General features: G+C 42.3%; 1 protein-coding gene across 1 annotated transcript; it reads left to right on the top strand.

Moving 5' to 3' along the window:
* The first annotated feature begins 3,555 nt into the window (after nt 1-3,555).
* Nucleotides 3,556-14,695, top strand: LOC138752525 (complement C1q subcomponent subunit B-like). Its single transcript, XM_069915328.1, has 3 exons — nt 3,556-3,710; nt 6,960-7,154; nt 13,195-14,695. The coding sequence occupies exons 2-3, from the start codon at nt 6,971-6,973 to the stop codon at nt 13,737-13,739; spliced, it is 729 nt and encodes a 242-aa protein (XP_069771429.1). The 5' UTR covers nt 3,556-3,710; nt 6,960-6,970; the 3' UTR covers nt 13,740-14,695.
* Nucleotides 14,696-26,014: the final 11,319 nt, after the last annotated feature.

Below are 26,014 nucleotides of genomic sequence, written 5' to 3'. Positions count from 1 at the left end.
GTACATCTCCAGATACTTCTGAAGTGGTCTTCCTCTTCCTGCCTCCACCACCTCTTCGGGCAGATCATTCAGGATATTCACACATATAGGCTCCTTGGCCCACACACACATGCTCAAACACACACAGAGACACATTCAACCACACATAAACACACTGCAGTTAGTATCTCAAGTTAACATCAGAACATTTACTCTTTCCTTCCTCCACTGATTCTGGCTGACCTGCTGCAGATGCCCAACATTTCCTGCTTTATTTGCTGGTGTGCATCTAGGTTTGGGTGGCCTGGTTTGCATAGAGGTCAGCGCAACGTTGTCTGTAAGGAGTTTGCACGTTCTCCCCCATGTTTGCTCGAGTTTCCTCCAGGTGCTCAGGTTTCTTTCCACCGTTCGAAATTTACTGGGCTTTTAGGTCAATTGAGTGTAATTGGGCTCGTGGGCCGAAAAGACCTGTTGCCATCCTGTGTGTCTAAATTTAAACAAAAAGCAGTCATTAAAATAAAAATAAATAAATTTTGCATCAATGTGGATGGGAGTCTAGGACAAGAGGGCATAAGTTCAGGATTGAAGGGTGACCATTTAAAACAGAGATGTGGCGAACCTCTGAAATTTGCTACCACAGGATTCTCTGGAGGCTAGGTCTTCGGGTGTATTTAAGACAGATGGTCAGGGTATCAAAGGCCATGGGGAAGGGGAGTGAGGCTGAGTGGGAGAATGAATCAGCTCACGATGGAATGAGGGAGTGAACGCGACAGGCCGAATGGCCTACTTCTCTCCCTACATGTAATGGTGTTAATTGTATGAACCAGTTGGAGGCTTTGGCAGATTGTTTTGTAGATCATTGAGCTGAGGGGAACTCACCTCTGCATTCCTGTCTCCCTTTGCCTACCAAGCATCTGCCGAATTCTGCTTTGAAAAGATTCCATCTCCATCCAGGCTCATTGAAGAAGAGAATTCCGAATACTCTGAGAGAGGAGGATTCCCTTCAACACAGATGCTGGGTTCAAGTGTAAGACGAAAACTCAGCAGGTCACAAACCATCCCTAGGAAGTGAAAGGCAGTTGACCTTTCAGCCTGCAGATGACCAGCATTCGGGCAACATTTTCTGAATTGCTTCAAATACTTCTTTAAATAAGAAGATCACGGTATTCAATTTGGCCCTGGTCTGGAACACACAGAAATGCTGGAGAAACGCAGCCGGTCTCGCAGCGTCCACAGGAGGGAAAGATACTGACGTTTTAGGCCTGAGCCCTTCTTCAAAGTATGAGCGAAAAACAAAAGGTGCCAGATTAAAGACTGAAGGACACCTGGGGGAGGCCAGACAAACAGCCAAAAGATGTTAATGTGTTAACTGGATATGATAAGAGGAAATATACAGATAGAAAAGGGATGAGGGATGAGGGGGAGAGAAAGAGCGAGAGAGAGAAAAAAGTCAGTGCCAAAGGGGGGTATTATTGGGCATTGCCCCCCAGCAAGGTGCTGTGCCCCCCAAACGGTTATGGCTGTCACTCACCATCAGATCCGCCCCTGCCCCTCGTCAAGGGTCACTAGTGTCCAGCTTGTGACACTTGGCACAATAAAAGAAGCTCTTTCATCTGCTACGTCGGAGGGATGGAGTATGTTAATGTTTGTTGGCATGTAGGACCAGCATCACCACTCCCTCCCCCCAGCCCTGCTGATCGAGGTTATGAGAGCTGCACTGTGCACTGTGCCCCCTCTAATATTCGTTCTGGCACTGGCCCTGAGAGAGAGGCAGAGGTGTGGGAAAGACGACAGATGGAAAGTTGTGGAGGGGGGCAGTTTAACAGAAATTGGAGAAGTCGATGTGAATGCCATCTGGTTGGAGGGCGCCCAGATGGAAGATGAGGTGTTGTTCCTCCAATTTGCGGGTGGTCTCAGTGCATGAGACCATGGACAGACGTGCAATGACTGAGGGCTCTGGTGATTCTGTGCCCTAATAGCTCTTATGTTCCTGTAACGGAACATGATGAGGGTGAATCACCTATCCACAGCATCTCTCACTCTCCCAGTACATCCAAAGCACTTTACAGCCACTGAGATGCTTCTGAAGAATATTCACAGCTGCAATCAGAAAGATCTTTCTTGAACTCACATTTGGACATTTTCAGCAATTCCCTTTCTAAGTTTGAAGGCGTTTAAGGCTGACCTGTCTTCAGCCACACATTATGCCAGGTGAGGATTTACAACAAACTTGTGATTTCATGTTCGCTATTGTTCGGATTAACCTGTGGTTTGGATTTATTTAATCATCTACTGCGGTGATGGGATTCGCACTCTCTCATCAATAGGTCTAGGCCTTGACACAGGACTGTTAGTTCAGATTCGGCACTGGTGTCTCCACAGACAGCAGGGGAGGGGGGAGGTGTCACTTGTTGGCTCTGGGCAAATTGAAAGTGTACTGCAATGCCAAGAGTTGATTTTTCAGGATGTTGGCATTGACCGTGAGTCCAACAATTGATGCCCACATCTAATTGTCCTTTGATGAAGATCTTCATGAAATAGCATAACTCTGTTGCAGTGCCTGCGATCTGGTTTCGAATCTGGCGCCGTCTATAAAAAGTTTGTATGCTCTTTCCCTGTCTGTGTGGGTTTCTTCCCACTGTTCAATGTGTACTGGGGCTGTAGGTTAATTGTATGTAGTTAGGCAGCCCAGGTTTCAATAGCTGGAATCAGCTTCTACCGTGTTATAAATACACAAACCAACCAAATGATATACAGGTAAATATTCCTATTGGTCTCTTAGTAAAGACAGTATTTCATCTGCAAACAGATGGGTTACAGGAGGGGAGTGAATAGAGTGATTTTGGCAATAAAGGTAGTAGATTTGTTAAGAATGGTTGAAGTGGATCAGAGACTTCCTGTGGTGCATCTTCCAGAGAATACATCATTTGGCCATTCAATGGATAACAACATGGGATGCAGAGAGTGTTGGCTGAAATGCCATAGAAATAGCCTGTCTTGTCCTGGATAGAGAGTGACCCTGCACCCCCCACTAAGTGGACAGAACTACACATAGCTTGTCCTGATAGTGGAAAGGGTGGGAACCACGTGGGCACTCAAGACACACAGAGACCATTCACCAGAGGCACTGGAGCCTATCTCCAATCCCCCACCCCACCCCCCCCCCCCACACACACACACACACACACACCCATCTCCACCCACCACTTTTACACATATGGACTATCTCTCCCACCACATGCATACAGGACAATCTCCCCCACCACACACACATGGGACCATCTCTCCCCAAGCACATGGGACCATCTCTTCCCGATGTAGTTCAATAATTTGTAGACATTTCAACATGATGCTGATTCTCTTTGAAAGCTCCACATGAAGACAGAATCTGCTGTGGAGCAAGAGGTATCATTACTTGTTAATGGTTCTGTGTCTCAGACAACTTTTCAAGTGATACATGTTTTTCTGGAAGGGAAGAAAACCAACACCAAAGTGCAGATGAAGTTCAATTCTCAGCCCACACTTCAGTGGATGGGGAAGTAAAACTTGGCAGTGACCCTGGTGGAATGCGAGCTCTCATTTGAAAGGCTTTGCTCTGCCAGATTATTTTTCATGCAAGCAGCTCAATCATTCCTTCTCGATGCTGCGTCTTTCTTTGTGAAGATAATTTAGATACTCCACTGGATTAATTTCTTCATTCTTCGGACAGAGTACAAGGCAGGATCTTGCAGGTACCAACTCTTCCATCTTTCATCAGATGTGATTTTATGTTTAAACCACCAGCTTAATCAATGAATCCAGGGTTAACTCTTTATTTGCTGAGAAGTATTGTATTGGTTGTTTTTTTTATAGATAAAACCATGTTGATTCGGACTTTTGTTCAGAATTTCGTTTTTGCCAAAATATCTATGACATTTTGTAAGAAGCCTTTGTCCTAAAAACAGCCAGAAATGAAATGAAAATTGCTTTATTCTGTAATTTTGTAAATGATTTTTTTTTCCGAACCCATAATTGCAATGACATTTTTTTCCTTCAAGTAGTTTTGCTTTTGTTCTATTCCTGTTGTAATGTTGAGACTGGGTTGGGATGAGACCCTTTCCCTGCAGACTAATGCAAGAAGAAAGTTCCTGCTGTTCATGCATGAGCTCCAGGGTGAACCCTGACAGACTGTTTGACTGGGGAAGATTTGGAGGCTTCATCATGCCTGTTCTGGTACTGACTTGGAAATTGGATCCACAGCTGATTTCAGGGGCCCTCACACCATCAGCTGTCAGGAGATGACACAGGTAACAGGAGAAGATGGCCTGGTTTGTCCTTCAGGGTCCGATCTCCTTGCACACATTCCTTCTGTGGCGTTGGAGAGATAAGTGCTTCAAGTGAGGGATCTGTTCTACTGGCGATATGAGATTGCCTGCTGGAAGAGAGCAGCTGATTGGTGTGTTTCTCACAGCTAATAGCATGGATGGAAATCTCCAGAAAAGCCATGGCATTCCCCAGGTTGTGCACAGCTAAAGGTCTGCAGGTGCTTGCATTTGACCAATTTGTGAGGGCTTGAACCATCCTCACACCTCCCATCAGGCGAAGGGCTAAAATAACACATGGTTCACTCACCTACTGATGTCCCCTCCTCACTCTCCCCAACAGTAATCTGGTTTTGAACAGGACCTGAACTGAGTGATAATGTGAGCGGGGGGCGGGGGAGTCAAGCATGATAGTGGGCAGTAGAGACAGCACCTCTTTCCCTCTCTGTGCAAAGATCAGGCCAGATCCTTGGAGCTTCACTTTGGCAATGTTCATGGTTGCCATGTGTACCTGTCTCTCTCAGGTTGTCTATCCATGTGGCAGAGTACTCACTGGTGGCAAGAACAGAGGACTTGCACTTCCCTTGTCTTGGACATTTCACCAGGCTCACATCACCAACTGAACAGTACCAACAACCTGGTCCATTAACACTGTTTCCCCAGACCTTCCAGATTGTGGATGCACAGTAATGACTCCAGCGGACAAACCCATCAAGAGACATGGCTCTTCCACGGGGAGGTTAGTCAGGAAGGTTCAGACACTCGGTATTCATGGTGAAGTAGTGGACTGGACTCAACATTGGCTACATGGGAGAAGCCAGAGATTAGGGGTGGATGATGCTTCTCAGACTGGAAGCCTGTGTCTAGTGGTGGGCCTCAGGGAGCGGTGCTGGGACCTCTATTGTTTCTCATCTGGATGACAAAGTGGTAAATTGGATCAGCAAAATTTCAGATGACACAAAGATTTGAGGTGTTGTGGACAGCGAAGAAGATTATCTACAGCACAGGGGGAACTGGACCAGCTCGAAAAAAAGGCTGAAAGATGGCGGACTAATTCAGATAAGTCTGAGGTGTTGCATTTTGGAAGGACAAACCAAGAAAGGATGCACACGGTGAATGGTAGAGTACTGAGGAGTGTGATAGAACAGAGGAATTTGGGAATATAGATGCATAATTCCATGAAAGTGGGTTCACAGGTGGACAGGGTTGTAAAGAGAGCTTTTGGCATTAGCCTTCATAAATCAAAGTATTTAGTACAGGAGTTGGGGTGTTGTAGCAAATTTTAATTTATAAAATTATATTTTTAGGGAAACAGCACAGTTACAGGCTATTTCAGTCTACAAGTCTGTGCCCCCCCCCGCCACATTTACACCCAATTAACCTACACCCCCAGTACATTTCAAATGGTAGGAGGAAACCAGAGCCCTCAGGAAAACCCATACAGACATGGCAAATACATACAAACTCCTCACAGACAGCGTGTGATTAAAACCCCAGTCCTGATCGCTGGCACCGTAACAGCATTGTGTTTAAGATATTAGTGAACCCAAATTTGGAATATTTTGTGCAGTTTTGGTCACCTAACTACAGGAAGGATATCAATGATAGAAATATTGCCAGGACTTCAGGAACTTAGTCACAGGGCAAGGCTAAACAGGTTAGGACTTTTTTTTCCCTAGAGTGTAGAAGAATGAGGGGAGATTTGATAGAGGTTTACAAATTTATTAGGGAGATAGACGGAGCAAATATAAGTTGACCTTTCTCACTGAAGTTAGGTGAGATACAAACCAGAGGGCATGGGTTAAAGGTGAAAGGGGTAAAGTTCAGGGGGAACTCTTCACAGAGAGCAGTGGGGGTGTGAAACAAGCTTCCAGCTGCAGTGGTGAATGCAGGCTCAATTTTAACATTTACGAAAAATTTGGACAGGTATGTGGATGGGAGGGGTAGAGAGGGATGTGGACTGGGTGCAGGTCAGTGGGAATAGTTCAGCAGAGAATAGATGGGTCGATGAGCCTGTTTTCTGTGTTGTAATAGCCACTCACACTGCTCCTTAGAAACTGATCTTTGGGGATCAGGTTGGAATCTACATCATAGATGATTCACGGGTCTTCTCTGACCTCTCAGATTAACCCACATACTCTTGTGAGCATCTTATTTTCCTGAGGATGCTATCTTTTTTAAATGAAAATTCATTAGAATCATGTTTCTCATACCAATCTCATTCTTGGACATTCACTGTTCATAATCTTAATGCCTTGACAAGCTCTATTTTAATACCTCTCTCCTACGGTTAATGAAATCGTGCCAATGTCTGAGACATGAGGTGACACGGTAAGCCTCGCTGTTAGTACAGCACTGTTACATGTGAGCGACCAGGGATCGAATCTGGCGCTGTCTGTAAGGAGCTTATACGTTCTCTCCATGTCTGCGTAGGTTTCCTCCAGGTACTCTGGTTTGCTTCCACCATTCAAAATTTACCGGGGGTGGAGGTTAATTGGATGTAACTGATTGGCATGGGCTTGTGGGCCGAAAGGGCTTGTAACCTTGCTCTATTTAAAATGTTAAATTTAAATCTCCAGGCATTGCCAGTATAAAATGTTTTGGATGTGCTTTTGGCAGGACCTGCGTGATAATATGATGTTTTCTTCAGACTCTGACACAACTATTTTATATTTGCAGTGCAGTCCAACATGATGATGTCACATCAAATCAATCACGTGGGATTGGTTCTCCTTTTCCTCCTGATGGTGTCATCAGCTCAAGACACTTGCCCAGCCTCTTCCAGAATTCATGGGATTCCTGGTTTGCCCGGAATTCCTGGATCTCCTGGAAAAGATGGATTGGATGGGTTACCGGGGATGAAAGGAATTCCAGGTAATTCATGAATGACCAATTTTCCAAACCTTCTTGAGCTAGAATGATAAAACTGTAGAATCTTCCCTTGGATGCTATATGACCTGTTGAGTTTCACCAGCACATTTCAGGATTAGAATCTAAAACAGGTTTCCCTTCGGCAATGTGTGATCTCAGAGGACTGTCCAAGCACATACCTGAGAAGATCTAGTGAAGAGTCAGTAGGGGTGAAACAAGAACATGAACATAAGAAATAGGAGCAGGAGTCGGCCATCCAGCCTGTTGAGTCTTCTCCATCATTCAGTGAGATTGTGGATGATCTGATGATAGGCTCATCTCCACCAACCTGCCTTTTCCTATATCCCTTAAAACTCCTCCTCTATTAACATCTGTCCAACCTTGTCTTCAATATATTCGCCTCCACTGCTTCAATGGGTAGAGAATACCATAGATTCACCAGCTTCTGGAAAAAACATCTCATCTCTGTCCTAAATCTACTATCCTGAATGTTGAGGCTATGTCTCCTTGTCCTTATCTTCCACACCAATGGAAACAACTTACTTACCTCTATCGTATCTATGTCTCATAATTTTTTAAATGTTTCTAGAAGATCCATTCCCATTCTTCTAAATTTAAGTGTGTACAGTCCCAGAATCAATCTCTCCACATAGACAAAAGGCCTCATTTCTGGAATCAATCTGGTGGACCTCCTTGGCACTGCCAAGCTCTAAAATAGAGCTTGTCAAGGCATTAAGATTATGAACAGTGAATGTCCAAGAATGAGATTGGTATGAGAAACATGATTCTAATGAAGCAATTTCCATCTCCTTCCTCAGGTAAGATGGCATGGTTTGCATAGAGGTTAGTGCAACACTGTTACAGCACCTGCGATCAGGGCCGGGGTTCAAATCTCACGCTGTCTGTAAGGAATCTGTACTGTCTAATGGGTGAGACTGCATCCTGAAACCAAGTGCCCAGGTATCTCACCCCCTCCCTGATGTGTCGCAGTGTTTGAAACTCAAATTCCAGGTCATCAATTTTAAGTCCGAATTCCTTGAGCAACCAGCACTTCTGCAGATGTAGTCTGCAGGAACCATTTGATATCCATCTGCTCCCACATCCTGCAGCTACAACACATTACCTGATCCTGCATACCTCCAATTTAGTGACATTTATATAACCACTAGAAAGCCTTACCTGTTCCTCATCCATGTCTCCTTGCTGAAGCCTTGAGCCAAAGACTTAAGTTCCCACTCCCATAATGGCCACTCCTATTGACCTCTCTGCTCTATCCCTGATTTACTTTTAATTGAACCATAAAATATTACAGCACAGAAACAGGAGTCTTTGGCCCTTCTGGTCTGTGCTGAATGATTTTTTTTTGCTTAGCCCCACTGACCTGCACCTAGCCCAGAGGCCTTGATACATCTCCCATCCATGTACCTCTCCAAATTCTTCTTAAATGTTAAAATTATATTTGTCCTTCATTTGTTCAAAAGATGATCATTTATTTCACGAAAAACAATTTTCTATTATTTTGATCTCTTTTCTCTCTCATTCTCTGAAGAAAAGGTTATCTATTACGAAAGGGATTAGTTGATTTTGTGTCAATATTAATTATGGTAGTTGATAATTTATTTTATTCCTTTCTACATGAATCTGCTTCCAAATGTTGAGCAGATGGTGCAATACTGGTGAATTCCTATGTTGCACCAATTTTTCATCCCTCTTATATAGTATATGTTCAGGTATCTTCTCCCCTATTTTATCTAGCTGTAATCTGGTCCAATCTGGTTTTTCCCTTGTTTGATAAAAATCTGATAGGTATCTTAATTGTGCTGCTCTATAATAATTCTTAAAGTTTGGTAGTTGTAAGCCTCCTTGTTTGTACCATTCTGTTAATTTATCTAGCGCTATCCTCGGTTTCCCCCCTTCCCATATGAATTTCCTTGAAGAATTTATCTGTTAGGTGAATTGGTAATGATTGAAATAGGTATTGTATCCTTGGGAAGATGTTCATTTTAATACAGTTTATCCTTCCTATCAGTGTTAGTGGTAAGTCTTTCCAGTGCTCTAAGTCGTCTTGTAATTTTTTCATTAATGGCTGATAATTTAGTTTATATAGATGGCCGAGATTATTATTTAGTTGTACACCTAGGTATCGAATTGCTTGTGTTTGCCATCTAAATGGCGATTCTTTCTTAAACTTTGTGAAATCCGCGTTATTCATTGGCATTGCTTCACTTTTATTTGCGTTGATCTTGTACCCCGATACTTCAATTTCTTATGTAATTCTTTTATTGATAATTCTGGTTCTGTTAAGTATATTATAATGTCATCTGCAAATAGACTGATTTTATATTCTTTCTCTTTTATTTTTATCCACTGTATTTTATTTTCTGTTCTTATCAGTTCTGCCAGTGGTTCTATAGCTAACGCGAATAGTGAGGGAGATAGTGGACATCCCTGCCTAATTGACCTGCTTAACTTAAATTGGTTTGATATATATCCATTTACTGTCACCTTCGCCAATGGTCCCTAATATAATGCTTTAATCCAATTAATATATTTCTCTAGTAGGTTGAACCTCTGTAGTACTTTGAATAAATAATTCTATTCTACTCTGTCAAATATAATATAACTCATGGTACAATGTTTCCATACTGAAAACCTACTTGAAGGACAAATTGGGAAGCAGACTGAGGTTACCAGAAGGAAGCAATTTTGAATATGTGATTACAGACACAATGATAATTAAAAAATTTATAACAAACATGTACATCAAACTGCAAGAAAAGGAGAATGAGGAAACAAACTGTAAACCTAAACAAAAATGGGAACAGGATCTAAACATAAAGATAAAGAATGAAACATGCGAAAAGCTATGCTCCAGAACTATAAGAAATACAATAAACACGAGGTTACGCATGATACAATATAATTGGTTACACAGGCTATACATCACACCCCAAAAGTTAAATAAATGGGACCCAACAGTATCAGACAGATGTTTTCGCTGTAAAAAGGAAACGGGAACAACAATACATGCAATTTGGGCATGTGAGAAAGTGAAAAAATTTTGCAAAGATCTAAACCAGATATGAAATAAAATTCACAAAAAGCAATATACCAAAAAACCCAGAGATCTTCCTTCTAAGTAATATAAGAAATAAAGAATTTAGACTTGATTTGGATGGAGCACAAAATAGATTTATTATGATAGCCATAGCTGTAGCACAAAAATGCATTATGTCAACCTGGAAATCAGAAGACAACTTGAGAATACAACAATGGTACATAGAAATAAATAAATGTATTCCATTTGAAAAAATAACATATAATTTAAGAAACAACATCACAATATTCGAACAAATATGGGAGCCATACGTGAAACACAATAGAGAAATCCTACCATGGACCTCCACCACCTAAAATGACAGAAGGAGAAGCCAACGTAATGAACTGACCCAGTATGTAAAAGTAAAAGATACAAATTTCTTGTTTATTTTATTAAGTGACGACATTGTTTAACGGGTTTAATATATCTTATAGATTGAACTTTGAGTAAATGGGAAGGGGGGTGAGGGAGGCAGGGAAGAGAGGGGGGGAAAATGGGAGAAAATGACACTGTATATATTCAAGAGAAAAATGTCTGTATGTATTTTGGTCAGTATGGTTCATAGTGTGAAAAATAAAAAAAAATTAAAAAAATGTTAAAATTGAGCCCACATTCACCACCTCAGCTGGAAGCTCATTCCACACTTCCATCTCTCTCTGTGTGAAGAAATATTCCATGATGTTGCCCTTAAACTTTTCCTCTTTCAACCTTAACCCATGTCTTCTGCCTTGTGTTTCATCTACTCTCAGTGGAAAAAGTCTACTTGCTTTATTCTGTCTATACCTTTCATAATTTTGTATATCAAATCTCCCCTCATTCTTCTACACTGCAAGAAATAAAATCTTTATCTGTTTAATCTTACCCTGTAACTCAGTCTGTGAAGTCCAGGCAACATCCTAGTAAATCTTCTCTGCCCTCTTTCTATCTTATTGATATATTTCCTGTAGTTAGGTGACCAAAACGGCACACAATATTCCAAATATGGCCTCGCTAATGTCTTAGACAACTTTACCATAACTTCCCAACTCCTGTACTCAATACTTTGTTTTACAATCTATTTATCTGTGACACCACTTCAGGGAATTATGTATCTATGTCCCAATATCCCTCTTCTACCACACTTGTCAGTGCCCTACTATTTACCATGTACTTCCTTCCAAAATGCAACTCCTCACATTTGTCTGCATTAAATTCCACAATGCTACTTTTCAGCCCATTTTTCCAGCTGGAAGATTGGAAAACCTTCCCCACTGTCCACATGGCCTCCAATCTTCATGTCATCTGCAAACTTGCTGTTGCAATTTGCCACATTACACACATTCACTCCGGCTTCTGTGCGTGGTTCTCTCACTCTGTGAGTCGAATGGTCCACTTTGCGCTGCTGCCCTTTTAAAATGCACCACCAGTTGCTGAGTCCGTCTACAGACACTGTGTGGAGAAACTCAGCCGATGCCGCAGTGCCCATAGGAGGTAAATATCTATTACTGACGTTTTGGTCCTGAGACCTTCTTCAAGGTATGAGTGGGAGTAAATGGGAGCCAACATATTGTGTTAGTGGTGATATGCCCCGGTGCAGTGCTATGATGATGGCCACAGGTTTCACAGACACTGGAATTGCTAAGTTGGGCACTCTTCCTCATGATCTTTTGGCCTTGTGCTGTCAGCTTGTCTCCCTCTGCCTCTGCTGCTCAACCTGCTGGGCATTTGACACCATCTCCAGTTTCTCACCCTGACATCTATCTTGTCAGCGCTGCCCGGTGGGTCAGCCATTCTGCCATCTGTTGGACCTCTCCCTTGTAGATTCACCTGTCCTCTTGGAACAAGGGAGAGCCATTACAGTGAGACTTCCACTCAGTCCCCAATTTTGGTGTTGGTTTTCTCTATTGTAATGTAGACAAATATTGGTGAAATTAGAGTAGGTTACATACATACACACATTTTAAAACAGATTTTATTTGAAATACTGAAGAATTCATATTCAGTGACTTTATGGAGAATGCTGTGCACATTCCACAAGTAGCTGCTAATTGAAATGATTTCATCAAATGAATCGACTGGAGACAGGTTGTCTGTGTTGAACATGTTTACAAGGCTTCTGACCTTTCTGCAAAGTGCACAGAAAGGTCAATCCTGAGAAGTTTGTTCACATAAAACAACAGATGGGAGCAAAAGACTAACTCCTATTGTTTGCTGGAGAAGGTGGGGGTTTTGTGACAAGTGAGAGAGTCACATGGGCTTTCGAGCAGTTGGAAGATGAAGAGAGGGAGAGAGAGTGAACAGTCACAGTTGAAGCAATCAGGAAACTTGTGGGAATTGAAGCAGAAAGCTCCAAGTGGTGGATGGCTGGAAGTGCTATTTGTCTGATGTTTCTCTTGGAATAAGTGGAACAGAAAGGAACTCTGTGTTGTCTGAAAGAAATAGGTTATCATCTGGAGAACCCTGATGGGGCAAGTTTTATCAGCAAGACATTGAGGTGACTAATGGTGGTACCTCAGCTATGGAAATCCTGGAACAACAAATCTCTCTCTGAAAACCAACAAGAACCTTCCTGAGTGGTCAACCATTCAAGCACCAAAGCCTGGTGAACTTTATACATGTTAAATTCTGTGCACAGTATAAGAATTGCCTGCAACCAGTGAATTTGGAAGAATGAGATGTGAGATTGAACTGTGAACCAAAGAACTTTACTTAAATTTACACACACACATTATACACGTGCGCTTAGAATTAGAAGGGGGTTAATTTGGGTTAGTTAAGTTAATAGAGATAAGTTAAAGTTTTATTCTGTTTTCATGTTTAAAGATAATTAAAAACAACTTTTGTTTAAGTAACCATTTGTCGTGGTGAATATCTATTGCTGTTGGGTTTTGGGGTCATTTGGGCTCGTAACACTATGCAATAAATATTTGGTTAATTTGGTGACCTCAATTATGCTTTTGACAGGTGTCCCCGGATCCTTTGGGATAGCTGGCAGAAAGGGAGAGAAGGGAGAGCAAGGCATCGAAGGCACAGTCGGAAGAAGCGGACCAGATGGTGAGAAAGGAGAGAAGGGAGAAAAGGGGGCAATGGGAAAGAAAGGACAGAAAGGAGAAATAGGTGAACACACTCAAACCTTGAAGGCTGCCTTTTCTGTAGCTAGGTCCACAAATAATAAACCTAAAAGTGGAACCACAATATCGTTTGGAAAGATCAACAATGAATTCAGAAATGTGATGACCCAGGATGGGAAGTTCCAGTGTACAATACCTGGCCTGTACTACTTTACGTATCACGCAACCTCCAAGGGTTCCCTCTGCATCAGCTTCATGTTGAACAAAGAAAAGGTGGTCACGTTCTGTGATAAAACTTACAACACATTCCAAGTCAGTTCAGGGGGAGTCATCCTTCAATTGAATACCAATGATGTTGTCACTCTGCAAACAAACAAGTTCAATTCAATGCAAGGATTTCAGGGAGTTGACAGCATATTCAGTGGCTTCCTCATCTGATTAGAGGGTTAGCTTGATCTGCTTTGTTTCTGTGGAGGTAGAGTTGGAAATTCCATTTCAAAAACAAGAACCCCAGTGCACAATTAATGCATGTCTGAAATCTAACTAATACAGTAAAATCCCTGTTATCCAGAGCTCAAGCAACCAGCAGCCTCAAGCAAATGGCACAAAAAAAATCACAGAAAGTAAATGAGTAAAAAATACGAAATTTTTAAATTGGCACCCCCTAGCTGTCCGTTCGCCAATCCACAAAACATGCAATCTTAAGCAACCAGAAAATTTACTTATCCGGCTATGTTATGTTATGTTATTGGGCATTGTGCAGGGAGGTGGGACTAGAAAGGGATGTTTGGTTCGGTGCGGACTAGAAGGGCCTAATGGCCTGTTTCCGTGCTGTAATTGTTATGTTATGTTACCAATCCCCATTGGTGCTGGATACCAGGGGTTTTACTGTATTAAAGAGAATGCCAAATGTGCTGAAGATGGAAAGTTAGTGCCTTTGGTGAAGAAATTTCACACCAATGTGTTAACTGTTGTAGCACTGCTGTCCCCAACCTCCACAATTTTATTACAAGGTCTTGGTAATCACCCCACAAAAACTGGCTGTTTGTTGACCACTTCAGTTGAAGGAAGTTTTGTTTAATCAAATGATTTTGTTTTAAATTAGAGATTTCTTGTCATGCACAACCCCTAAATGTTGTGTATAGATACTCATATTCTATGGAATCTTATTGTAATAATTCAGTTTGAACATTGAGTAAAGGTCATTGTAAAATACCATCATTAACAGTGTTCATTATCCTACATCTATCTTTGTAAACAAGGATCTTTCAAGCTTGTTACAAAGGGCTAGATTCTGCTACTTAAGCAAGGCTTCAGTATATTCAAAAACTAAATAATTCAAATCTTATTATTCAGTGTTATTTGGAAAGAAAATAAATCAAATTTAAATAAAACATGATGAAGTGATGCGGCTTTGTGTCAGAAATAACACCCCTCAAGAATCACTCAAGTCTACAGAACCCACGGAGTGAAACAGTATCTGCAGATGCTGTGATTGTGGTAAAAACACAGAAATGCTGGAGGAACTCACCTGATCTCGCAGCGTTCACAGGAGGGAGGCAATGATATATGACCATCTTTTTGGGCCTGAGCCCTTCTTCAGGGTATAAGCAGGAAAAGAACAGGAAGATCCCAGAATGAAGACTGACGAATGGGGGGGGGGGCAGAGTCTGGACCAACTAAAGGTGTTAATTGGACGATCTAAGGAGAGGTGAGGATTGATTTGGGCTCTGTGAAAGGAGACAGAGGGACAAGGGAAGAGAGAGTCAGAGCGGGGGGTTATTGTTATAGAGGCTTTTCCTTTCATCTGTGGATGTTTAGGAAGGATGTGATGAAGATGAAGTGGGCACAGAAACAATTGGCAAGGATGTTGCTAGGGCTCGATGGCTTGAGACAGGAGGCAAGGATGAGAAGGCTGGATCATCACAGGGCAGGAGTATCTAAACTAGAACACACGGGTTTGAGGTAAGAGGGGAGATCTTCCATAAGAAGGTCATGGGTGCATGCACAAGGAGCCAGGGAAAATTATCGATATGGGTTATAATTAAACTGTTCAATTGTGGAGTGTGTGGAAGGTTGGGGAGTGGGAGGGGGTGAGGGGGTGGGGGAGGGGAGTGAGCTGGAGAGGAGGCAATGGGGTTAAATTTATTGTCATTCTCTTGCACAACCCACAACCCACCTTCTCCAGTCCATGGTGCAACCCAAATAAAGATCAACTACACAAATGCTGGATAAATTATACATTAATTGTATAATTAATTGAGGGCCCTCCATCATGTTTGGGACAAAGATACTTTTCTTCAGTTATTAACCCCTGTGCTCCACAGTTTTAAATTTATAATCAAACAATTTGCATGTAATTAAAGTGCAAATTCCAGATTATATTCAAGGTTATTTGCATACTTATATCACCTTTTATGCACAGTTCCCCCATTTCAGGACACCATAATGTTTGGCTTCACAGGTGTTTGTGAGCACTCAGGTATGTTCATTTCCTTCATCGGTGCAGGCTAAACTTTTCATCACGTTTGGCGTCAGTAGTTCAATTTTTCAATGAGGACCAGAATTGTGCCAATAAAAGTCAACAAAGTCATTATGAGGATGAAAAACATGAAGAAACCAGTAAGAGACATCACCCAAGCCTTAAGAATTACCAAAATCGGAAGTTGGAAACTTCCCATATGATATTTCCAAGTTAATCTTTCGATGGAGATTTTGGCTGCCTTACCTTTCCAGAGAAACTTCCTAATTAATGTATTCATGTTTTGAAATAATTTTTGTGGTAATGGTATTAGAAGAGTCTGAAACAGTTATTGGAAGAGTTACCCATTTATTTAAACTTTCTTCAACTTTTTTAAGCAAAGGGAGGGAGTTCAATTTACATATTTTTTATGAAATCATTATCTACTTTAATCCTCAAGTATTTGATCCCATTTATTGACCAACTAAATTGTGTATTTCTTTTCTAATTTGTATAATCCCTGTCTGTAAGGATATGATCTCACTTTTATTCCAATTTATTTTATACCCAGGGACCCTCCCATAATCTTCCAATTGCAAGTGCAGTCTTTGTAGAGAGGTTGCAGGCTCTGTCATATATATTGATACATCATCTACAAAAAGACTAATCTTATGTTTATCTTGGTCCACTCTGAACCCCTAAATGTTTGGATCTCTTTGAATAGTTTCCACCACAGGTTCTATGGCCAATACGAAGAGAGCCAACGATAGTGGACATCCCAATCTACTAGACCTAGAGAGTGGGAATGTCAGAGATATTTGACCATTGGTCACAACTCTAGCCTTGGGTTCATTATACAGAGCTCAAATCCAACATAAAATTTTGACCTAATCCAAATTTCTCCAATACTTTTAAATAAAAAAAAATCCCACTCCAATCTATCAAAGACATTTTCTGCATCCAGAGTAACTGCCACACTAAATTAATCTCCTGTCTGGGTCAAATGAATTATACTAAGCAGTCTTGTTACATTATCTGCTGATTGCCTTTTTTTTAAACAAATCCTGCTTAGTCCTCATTTACCAATTTGGGGAAATAAAGTTGCCAACTTATTTGCAAAAGCTTTGGTTAGTATTTATTGTCTATATTTATAGTCTATATTTAACAAAGAAATCAACCTTATATGATGACAGTTTCAATGGATTCCTGTGTTTATTAGGAATCACCATTATTATTGCTGTTGAGAGTATGTGATCCAACCACCTGATTCAATACCTCCATAAAAAGAGGCATTAATAAATCCTTAAATTCTTTTAAAAATTCTGGTGGAAAGCCATCTTCACTGGGGGATCTATTAATATGTAATGAAATCAATGCCTCTTCTATTTCAAATTGAGTAAAGGATCCATTCAGTTCCGTCTGTTCAATCAAATCAAAATTAGGCAAAGTCAATTGTGACAAATCATCATCTATTTTATTAACATCTCCTTGTGATTCCGATTTATGTAGTTTAGAATAAATGATTTAAAGGCCTCATTGATTTCTTGTGGTTTATAAGAGATCCTATTGGTTTCTGTTTCAATTGCATTCACTTTTGTTCTGAGCTTCTTGATCGTAGGTCCTTCTCCAAATAATATATTTCTTGTCTATTTCCCTTATATATTCATTCTATAATTTTTGGTGTATCTAATTATTTGACCCCTTAACTAAACTTTTAAGTTATCCTATATAATAAATTTATTGGCAATAGATGACAGTTGGTTTCACAAAAAAATCCAATATGTCTCCTCATAAAATTACAGAATTCAGATCTTCTCAGCAACATTGGACTGAAACACCACCTCTATAGCATTTTCTTCTTATGAGGCATAGGAATTGATAACAAAAGAGGTGAATGGTCTGACAGGGTCCTAGACTTATACTTAATTTCCATGATTCTATCCTTTAAATGTGCAGATAGTAAAAATAAGTCTATTCTGGAGTATGAATCATGTCTATTAGAGTAAAAGGAGTAGTCTCTTCATCTCAGATGTGATATCCTCCAAGTGTCTACTAAATTTCAGTTCTCTTATTGAAACTAGAGTGGCGTTAGCCATCCTTGTCCTGGCCACAGTTATTATTGACATCCAAAACTGGATTCAAAAAAGAATTAAATTTTTCTGTTACTATTATGTTTTGATGTGCATCTGCCAAATGAAAAAAGGTTTCTTTTATAAACTTTTCATCATCTATACTTGGACCATACAAATTTAACAGAGACCAAGATTCAGAGTACATCTGACAGTGTACCTTTTATGTCTACCTGCCAGGTCAGTTGTGACATTTTGAATTACACCTGGAGGTTTCTTCTTTATTATAATCACCACTCCTCTTGTTATAAAATTGAAGGATGATGCTGGCCCACCCAGTCTCTTTTTAATTTCCAATGCTCATTATCAGTTAAATGTGTTTCCTGATGGAATGCCAGGTCTTCCCCCACTTTTTTTTAATATCAGAAAGTATCTACTTCCTTTTAACAGGGTTGCTTGAACTATTTATGTTAACACTAATGAACTTTACCATCATCACAAATTTTAATTATACCCATTTCTGTAATCTTATTCACATCCTTCCAACACTTTTTCACAGAGATCCCAATATTATTTTTTTACCAACACTGGACCCAGACCAGGTAACAGCTCCATAAAAGAGAATAAGATAAAGTTGAAAGATATATAGGAAAACAATCAAAAACATTTACACGCCCCCTCCCACCCCATAAGCGTTAAGAAAAAAAATCCAAAACACTATTCAAAATACTAGTATGGGCTGTGGCTGATGCACGGACATACATCTGATGTGATGCAGGCAAACCTTGAACTCTCAAACCCCCAGAAATTGACATTAAATTCTTATAATTTATGTCTCTTACTTATGAGGAGTAAATCTGATATAGAATAGCAGTTATACAAGAATAACTATATTATCATCTGTAACAAGCACTACTGCGAAGTGTGGAAAGAATGACACACACCCAAGAAGTCAAAGTTGAAGACTGATTTATTTCCCTGGCAGCTCTACTTATATTCTCGCTCCGCTGCTGATGACAGAAGCGATGTCACGGCAGTGACGGCCTTGGATTGGTCGGTGATCCCATTGTTGCTCATTGCTTCCTGCCTTACGGGTTGTTGCCCGGGATGAAGGTCATTGGCTCCTGCCATGTTCTTCAGCCATCTTGTGTACTGGATCTCATCCCAGAACCAGTGATCAGAACACTGTCTGCCAATTTCTTTGGCCTACCTCTGCATCGTGGAGGCTGTTTGGAGACCTATTGGCTAATGTCCGGATTCCTGGCTTGAGGCAGTTGATAATGTAAGTCTCTTCCTTACCACCGATATCCAGCACATATGTTGACCTGCTGTGTCTGATTATTTTATCTGGCCCTTCATACAGCCTTTGCAGAGGTGTTTAGTGTGCTTCCCTCCAAACAAAGACATACTCACAGTTCTCTAAGTTCTTGGGGACATAGGCCTGGCCATGTGGTAGAGGCTGTGGAGGGGCTAGAGTACCCAATCTTTCCCTCAGCTTAATCAATGAGGCTGTGGTGTCCCCTAGGTCTTTGGCAGAAGCCAACAATTCCCCTGGTGTCACTAACGATGTGCCGTGCACCATCTTAGCTGTTAAGGCATTGGTCTTCTTTCAGTGCAGTGCGGATTGCCAGAAGGATACAGGGTAGCTTGTTTGCCCAGTTCAGCCCCTTGAGCTGAACCATCAAGGCCACCTTTAGGTGCTCCACCAAGCCGTTGGCCTGAGGATGTTAAGCCGTGGTCTGGTGGAGCTCAGTTCCCTGCAAGTTAGCCAGCGCTGTCCTGAGTCCCAAAGTGAACTGTGTACCTCTATGGAGGTCATATCCTCTAGAACTCCAAATCTCGATACCTTGGTGCAGGTCTCAGTGGTTGTGATGGCCAGCAGGACTGCTTCAGGCCATTATGGTGATGAGGTTTCTCACTCCATGGGAGACCAATTGCAGGCCTACTATGTCAATGTGATCATGGCTGAACATATGTCATGTTGGCTCAAAAGTCTTGGGTGGGCGGCGCACCTTGACATGTGTCGGCACTTTGGATGTCTAGCAGAGCATGCAGGTCTTGGCCCACTGACTGACCTGTTTCCGGAGCCCGTGCCAGACAAACCTACTGACCACTATTTTGACAGTAGTTCTGATGGCTGGGTGCACCAGGTTGTGCACAGCATTGAAAACCTGCCATCTCCATGCTGCCAGCATAATGGGGCGGGGTTTGCCAGTGGAGACGTCACAGAGGTTACCAAGGCCAATGGTGACATCCTCCGGCCTGAGCCGTCCTGTATGCCGGGCGCACAATTGCCTTAAATGGGCAGTGTGCTCCATGTTGTTGCGGCTGGCGATGAGAATATCATCCAATTTGATGAACGAAAAGGAGATCCCAGCCCTCCATAGCCATCAACCTCTGGAAGGTCTGGGTTCTTAAATCCAAAGGAGATTTTTAGGAATTCAAAGAGTCCAAAAGGAAGTTTTAGGGATGTCATCAGGATGGACTGGGATCTGGTGATAGCCCCTGATGAGGTCAACTTTTGAAAATACCCCTACTCATTGTAAGTTAGCGTTAAAGTCTTGGATGTGGGCACAGGGTACCTGTCGGGTGTGGTGGCCTCATTGAGGCAGGGATGGTTACCACATGGCCTCCACGCTCCTGCTACCTTCAGATCAGGTGCAGGGGGAGGCCCAGGGGCTGTCAGAGCCCCGCATTATCCCAAGCTCTTCCATTCTTTTAAACTCCCCCTTGGCGAAGGTGAGCTTTTCGGGAAGAAGGTGGCGCTACCTGATATGGGGTGGGAGGCCTTTTCAGTGATAATGTGGTGCTTTACCTCATGCTTTGGCTCAGCAGCGGAAATCTGTGATGCCACGATTAAAGGGAATTGCATTAATATTAATGCAATATTAATGGGAAATGCATTGCTGTATAGCGTAACGGAGTCAAGGTGAGGGGGGCAAGTAACTTGGCTTACCCCAGGGGCATTGTTTGAAAAGTCCTGGGGTGAACCAATTACCACCCTTTAAAGTAACCTAACCCTAACCCTAATGTGCAAGGTGGGTGGATCGATAGGACCCGCACCCCACTGTTGGGTCAGGGGTCCACTTGCCTCTTCATTTTCTGTGGCCTTGTTTCTGGCTGAGTGTGGGGCCTACTGACCAGCTCCACTGAGGTGACACTTTCCTTCTTAGATTTCCCGAGTACGTTCCCTCAGACTGTGACTTTCCTGGGGTCGCTGAAGTCCTCATCAGCGAACAGAGTCAAAAATCCTTGGGCAGCTGTTCCAGGAAAATCTGTTCGAAGAACAAGGCCTGTGCCATCATTAGGGCAGATGTGGCCCTCTCCCCCAAACCAGAATTGGGCAGAGCGCTTGCCCCATGAGAGCCCTAAGGTGAGGTTAATAGCTCCTTGAGGGCATCATATTTACCTTGCTCCGGATGCTGCCACAGAAAACATTGACCTTGCTGCCATCTCCTCATCAAGCGAGCTCACCACGTAGTAGTAACGTGTGTTGTCGGCATTGACCTGTGAGACGTGAAACTGGGCCTCGGACCACACATGTGGCTGCAACTCCAAGAAGGTCGGCAACTTCAACAAAACCACATGTCAAGTTGCCTGGTCCATCATCTTCGGGTCCAACAGCTGGTTGGACCTTTAAGGATCACCCATGTAGTGTGCGCGCTACCGCAACGTGTGGAAAGGAGACACCTACACAAGAGCCAAAGTTGAAAACTGATTTCTTGCCCTGGCAGCTCTGCTTATATTCTCTCCTCACTGCTGACAACAGGAGTGATGTCATGGCAGCGCCGGCCTCCAATTGGTCGATGATCCCAGCATTACTTGTTGCTTCCTTCCATGAGGGTTGTCACCTGGGATGAAGGTCATTGGCCCCTGTGGGGTCTGCACGGTTGTCGCGTTCATCGGCCATCTTGTGTACTGGGTCGTGTTCCAGTTAGTGGGCCTGCTGCAATCTATTAAATTCTGTCGACTCTTCACTCCCGAATTTCAAATATTCCTATTGGGTGAAATTTGTTACTTCCCTCTTTGACAGAAATTGAGCTGCACAAAGTCGGACAGAAAGTAACAGAAGATTTTGTCTGTAAATGGGACACTAACTCTATTTCTGGTGGAAAGGAAGCACCATTAATGAAGCATATTTTGAATATTTGGCACAAATTGAACAAGTTCATTGAATCAAGAAAAAAAACTAACTTCAAAAACACCCTTGATTAAAAATAGATTAATTCTTTTCACAATGGATCATTTAATTCTACATGCGTGGTCCCATAAAGGGATCAGATATGTAGAAGATTGCTATGCACAATGGAAATTAATGTCATTTGAACAGTTAAAAATTAAATACAATATTCATATTAATACAATCTTCTGCTACTCTCAAGTAAGAGCTTTTCTCTGAGACGAATTAGGACCAACCATGATTCTACCAGAGTGAAGTGAAATAGAGACTCTGATTCAAAAGGAGAACACAAAGACATTTACATTAGTAATGTAGTTTTTAATTCAGTCAGACACTCCTAAGTGGGAGTTATACAAATCAAAACAAAGATGGGAATCAGACTTGAATATTAGTTATTGGTGATTAGGACTGGTCCAATTTATGTCAGGACTGCATGGCCAACACAATTAATGTAAGATCTAGACTGATGTAATATAACATCTTGCTTCTGCTATATCTTACCCCACAGAAGTTGCATAAATTAAATTCCAATATATCGGATATATGTTTTTGATGCAATGAAGAAATGGGAACCTTTTTACATTCCACCTGGTCATGGTCTAAAGTGAAATGTTTTGGGGAAAATTTAAGAATTTTATTAATGGGAAATAATTGCTACCAAGTCCAGAATCGTTTCTCTTAGGAAATATTGTGGACATAAGACATGAAATGAGGCTGTCTAAGTACCAACTATTTCTTAATTTCTTAAAGTTGCCCTGGAGGTGGCCAGGAAATGTATTGCAGTTATCTGGAAGTCTCATTCCCTTCTGCTCATAACCTGATGGAATGAGGAAATTCAGGGTTGTGTTACCCTGGAGAAAATCACTTACAGTCGAAGGAAGAAGACCAACATGTTTTTGCAGGTTTTGCAGCCGTACTTGCAGAAGGCAGGGCTGAATATTTAATACTTAAGACACTTATTCTATTTTTGACATTTCTATCCTTTTTGTTTCCATATTTGAGATCCAGGTAAGAAACAGAGTTGGATTTTCTAAATTGGATTCCAGACCTCGAGAGTCTCTTTCTTCTATCTCGCTTTTTCTTTTCCCTCATTCTATTTTCTTCCTATTTCATTCCTTTCAATTTCTTCTTTCTTTTTCTTATCAAGGGGTTTTTGATTGGTAGGGCGGAGAGAATAAGGGCTGGGGTTGTTCTGTTTTTGGAATTTGGATAACCTGTATCAATGGTTCCTTTTCATTTATTCCATGAATTTATGATAGTTAATTCTTGATACTTGTTTGAACAAAATATTAAAATAAAATGTTCAAAAGCAACAGTTTGGAACATCATTAAGAAGAAAGAGTGCACTGATGAGCTCAGTAATCGTGCAGGGACTGGTCGGCCAAGCAACACGTCCCACTGCTGATGAGAGAAGAATTCTCATCGTGATGGAGAAAAATCCCCGAAGGTCAGAAACACTCTTCAGGAGTTAGGTGCGATGTGTTAATGACCACTGTCCACAGAGACTTCGTGAACAAAAATGCAGAGGCTACACTGCCAGATGCAAACCACGGCAAAGGTGCTATTGCTTTGGATCTTGGGCAGTTCCTTTACGGCTTCACACTTCGTTCTGGGCATCACTCTGATAATGGGTAATCGGGCTCATCTGTCCACAGGACCTTTTATCCAGGATTCTGCAGCCTCTTTTAAATACTTCTTGGAACATGTAATCTGGCCATTCTGTTACTGTGTCTAAGTAGAGGAGAGAGTTGGGGGAGGGTGGGGAAAGGGGTGGTGAGTGGGGAGTGAGGGGGTTGGGGAAGTGAGTGGTGAGCGGTGGGGGGAGGTGGGAGTTGCTTGCGAGTATAGGTGTGGATGAAGCTACTGTGGGGGTGGGTAGCCTAGTGGTCTTGTATAGAACAAGCCATGATGACCAGAGCAGATCTGCCATTCTGGTGCTCACTCCCCGTCCTCTCTCCCTCTATGACACTATGCATAAATGTTATTACAAAATGTAAAAATCATCTTTTCACATTCACAGTATCACATCCTTTGCCCCTTCTCTGATGGCACACAGTAGCATTGACTATTCACAACACCTTAAGTGGATCCCAGGTTTATTCACCCTCTGTTGCTTGAGGGGCTTCCCCACCAGCTCAGACCCTCAATGGGGTAGAGGTCTAGACTGCGGTCCTTCCCCAGTATGTGCTTGCGCCGGCTGAGTCAAGCCTCAGTGTGTCCCTCAGCACATACTCCTGCAGCCGAGAATGTGACAGTCGGCAGCGTTCCCTCATCAACATCTCAGGGCTGGACGTCTGTCTCTTGCACATCCCTAAGAACTGCTCAGAAATCAGAGAATCCTCTGACCAGGACCCTTGCATCCTTCTCCGCACATTCTTGGTGAATCTGCGTTCTGCAAAGAGGCAAGTGGCTGTCTCCACATTCATCTTGTGGGTGATATTCTATTTGGACAGGATTGGAGTGGAGGACTCCTCTTACAACCAGCCAGGCCAAGTCCTGGTGCTATTTTTTGTGAGCACTGGTGATGAGGGATTCCACCAGATGACCTGCATGTCTCACTCCAGGAACTGTGTCCATTCAGTCCTCATCTGTCAATTTCTGCAGGACACTCTGTTGCCTGTGGTCAAAGGCATTTGTCTGAAGGATAGCTGGAGTGGCAAAATCCAGCTGACTGGGGCACTGCGCGGCATCAGGGCCAGGCCCACCCTTCAGAACACCTGGAACAGGTTGAAGATAGCAGCACTTGGTGCCCTCATACTTTGGTTCTACAGACAGCCTGATGCAGCCACATTGTAAGGTGGTCAACTGCGTGAGGACCATGCTGAGGGCGCCCTTGCCCCCATTGTCTAGTGACTTGTACATGGTGATCCTTCAGATCCTTTCAATCTTGGATCCCCATATGAATTATAAAACCACTCTGGTGACAGCCAAGGCAGAGGTGTGGGAGATAGACCACACCTGCATTACTGAAAGTATCACACACCTTGCACCTGATGACCAGGTTCCTCCCAGTTATTGAGAAGCCGTGCCCAAAGAGCCAATTTCTGGTGGTCTTTTGCGATTCATTCTAACCAGTTTTTGTTTCATGCCTCAGCCCCTCCAAACCAGATCCAAACATTTTCAGGACTCCATTGGTAAGGGGATGGTGGACTGGTCAGATCACTTACTGAAGAGCATTGCCTCACTTTTCCAGTTTACCCTGGCACCAGAAGCAGACACAAAATGGGTGCACATGCAGTTCAGTTTGTGGGCCAATTGTGTGTCTGAACAGAAGACGGTGATGTCATCTACACACAGGCAGGCCTTGACCCTGATTGTGTCCATTACTTAAAATTAAATGTGGGGAGTGAAGGGAATTACAGTGGCACGAGATAGGAATGGGCCAAAGTGGATTGGAAGGGGCACTCGTAGGGAAGGCGCTAGAGCAGCAATAAATAAAGTTTTTACAAGAAATGGCCAAGGTTCAAGATGAATACATACCATAAGAGAGGAAATATTTGCACGGAAAAATGTCACAAATGTGGTTGACAAGGGCAGTTAAAGCCAACTTGAAAGCAAAATGGAGAGCATACAAGGAAGCAAAAATTAATGGAAAAAAAGAGAAAACTGGGTTGTTAAAAACATGGAAAATAACTGAAAAAATTAGAGGAGGGATAAGATGAAGAATGAAAGTAGGTTAGCAAATAATATCAAAGCATTTAAAAAGCTGGGAGTAGATATGAGCCCATCAGGGTATCATGGAAGGAAGTGAGGGCAGGTACTATTTCAAGGGAGAAGATGCTCAGAAAGCTGAATGGTCTAAGGGTGGCTAAGTCTCCAGGATGAGATGGGTTGCACCCTCGGGTTCTGAAAGTAGCGGTAGAGATTATGGAGGCACTGGTAATGGTTTTTCAGGAATCAATAGATTTAGGCCCAGTCCCAGAGTACTAGAAAATCATAAATGTTACCCCACTATTCAAGAAGGGAAGGAAGCAGCGGAAAGGAAATTATAGTCCAGTTAGCC

Source organism: Narcine bancroftii, chromosome 2, assembly GCF_036971445.1.
Source record: "Narcine bancroftii isolate sNarBan1 chromosome 2, sNarBan1.hap1, whole genome shotgun sequence".
In the NCBI taxonomy this organism is placed as follows: domain Eukaryota; kingdom Metazoa; phylum Chordata; class Chondrichthyes; order Torpediniformes; family Narcinidae; genus Narcine; species Narcine bancroftii.
This window is presented reverse-complemented; position numbering and strand designations above follow the sequence as displayed.

Coding starts and splice junctions, on each gene's coding strand:
- LOC138752525 (XM_069915328.1), top strand. CDS start 6,971: ATGATGATGTCACATCAAATCAATCACGTGGGATTGGTTCTCCTTTTC. Junction 7,155..13,194: donor GGGGATGAAAGGAATTCCAG/GTAATTCATGAA, acceptor TGCTTTTGACAG/GTGTCCCCGGATCCTTTGGG.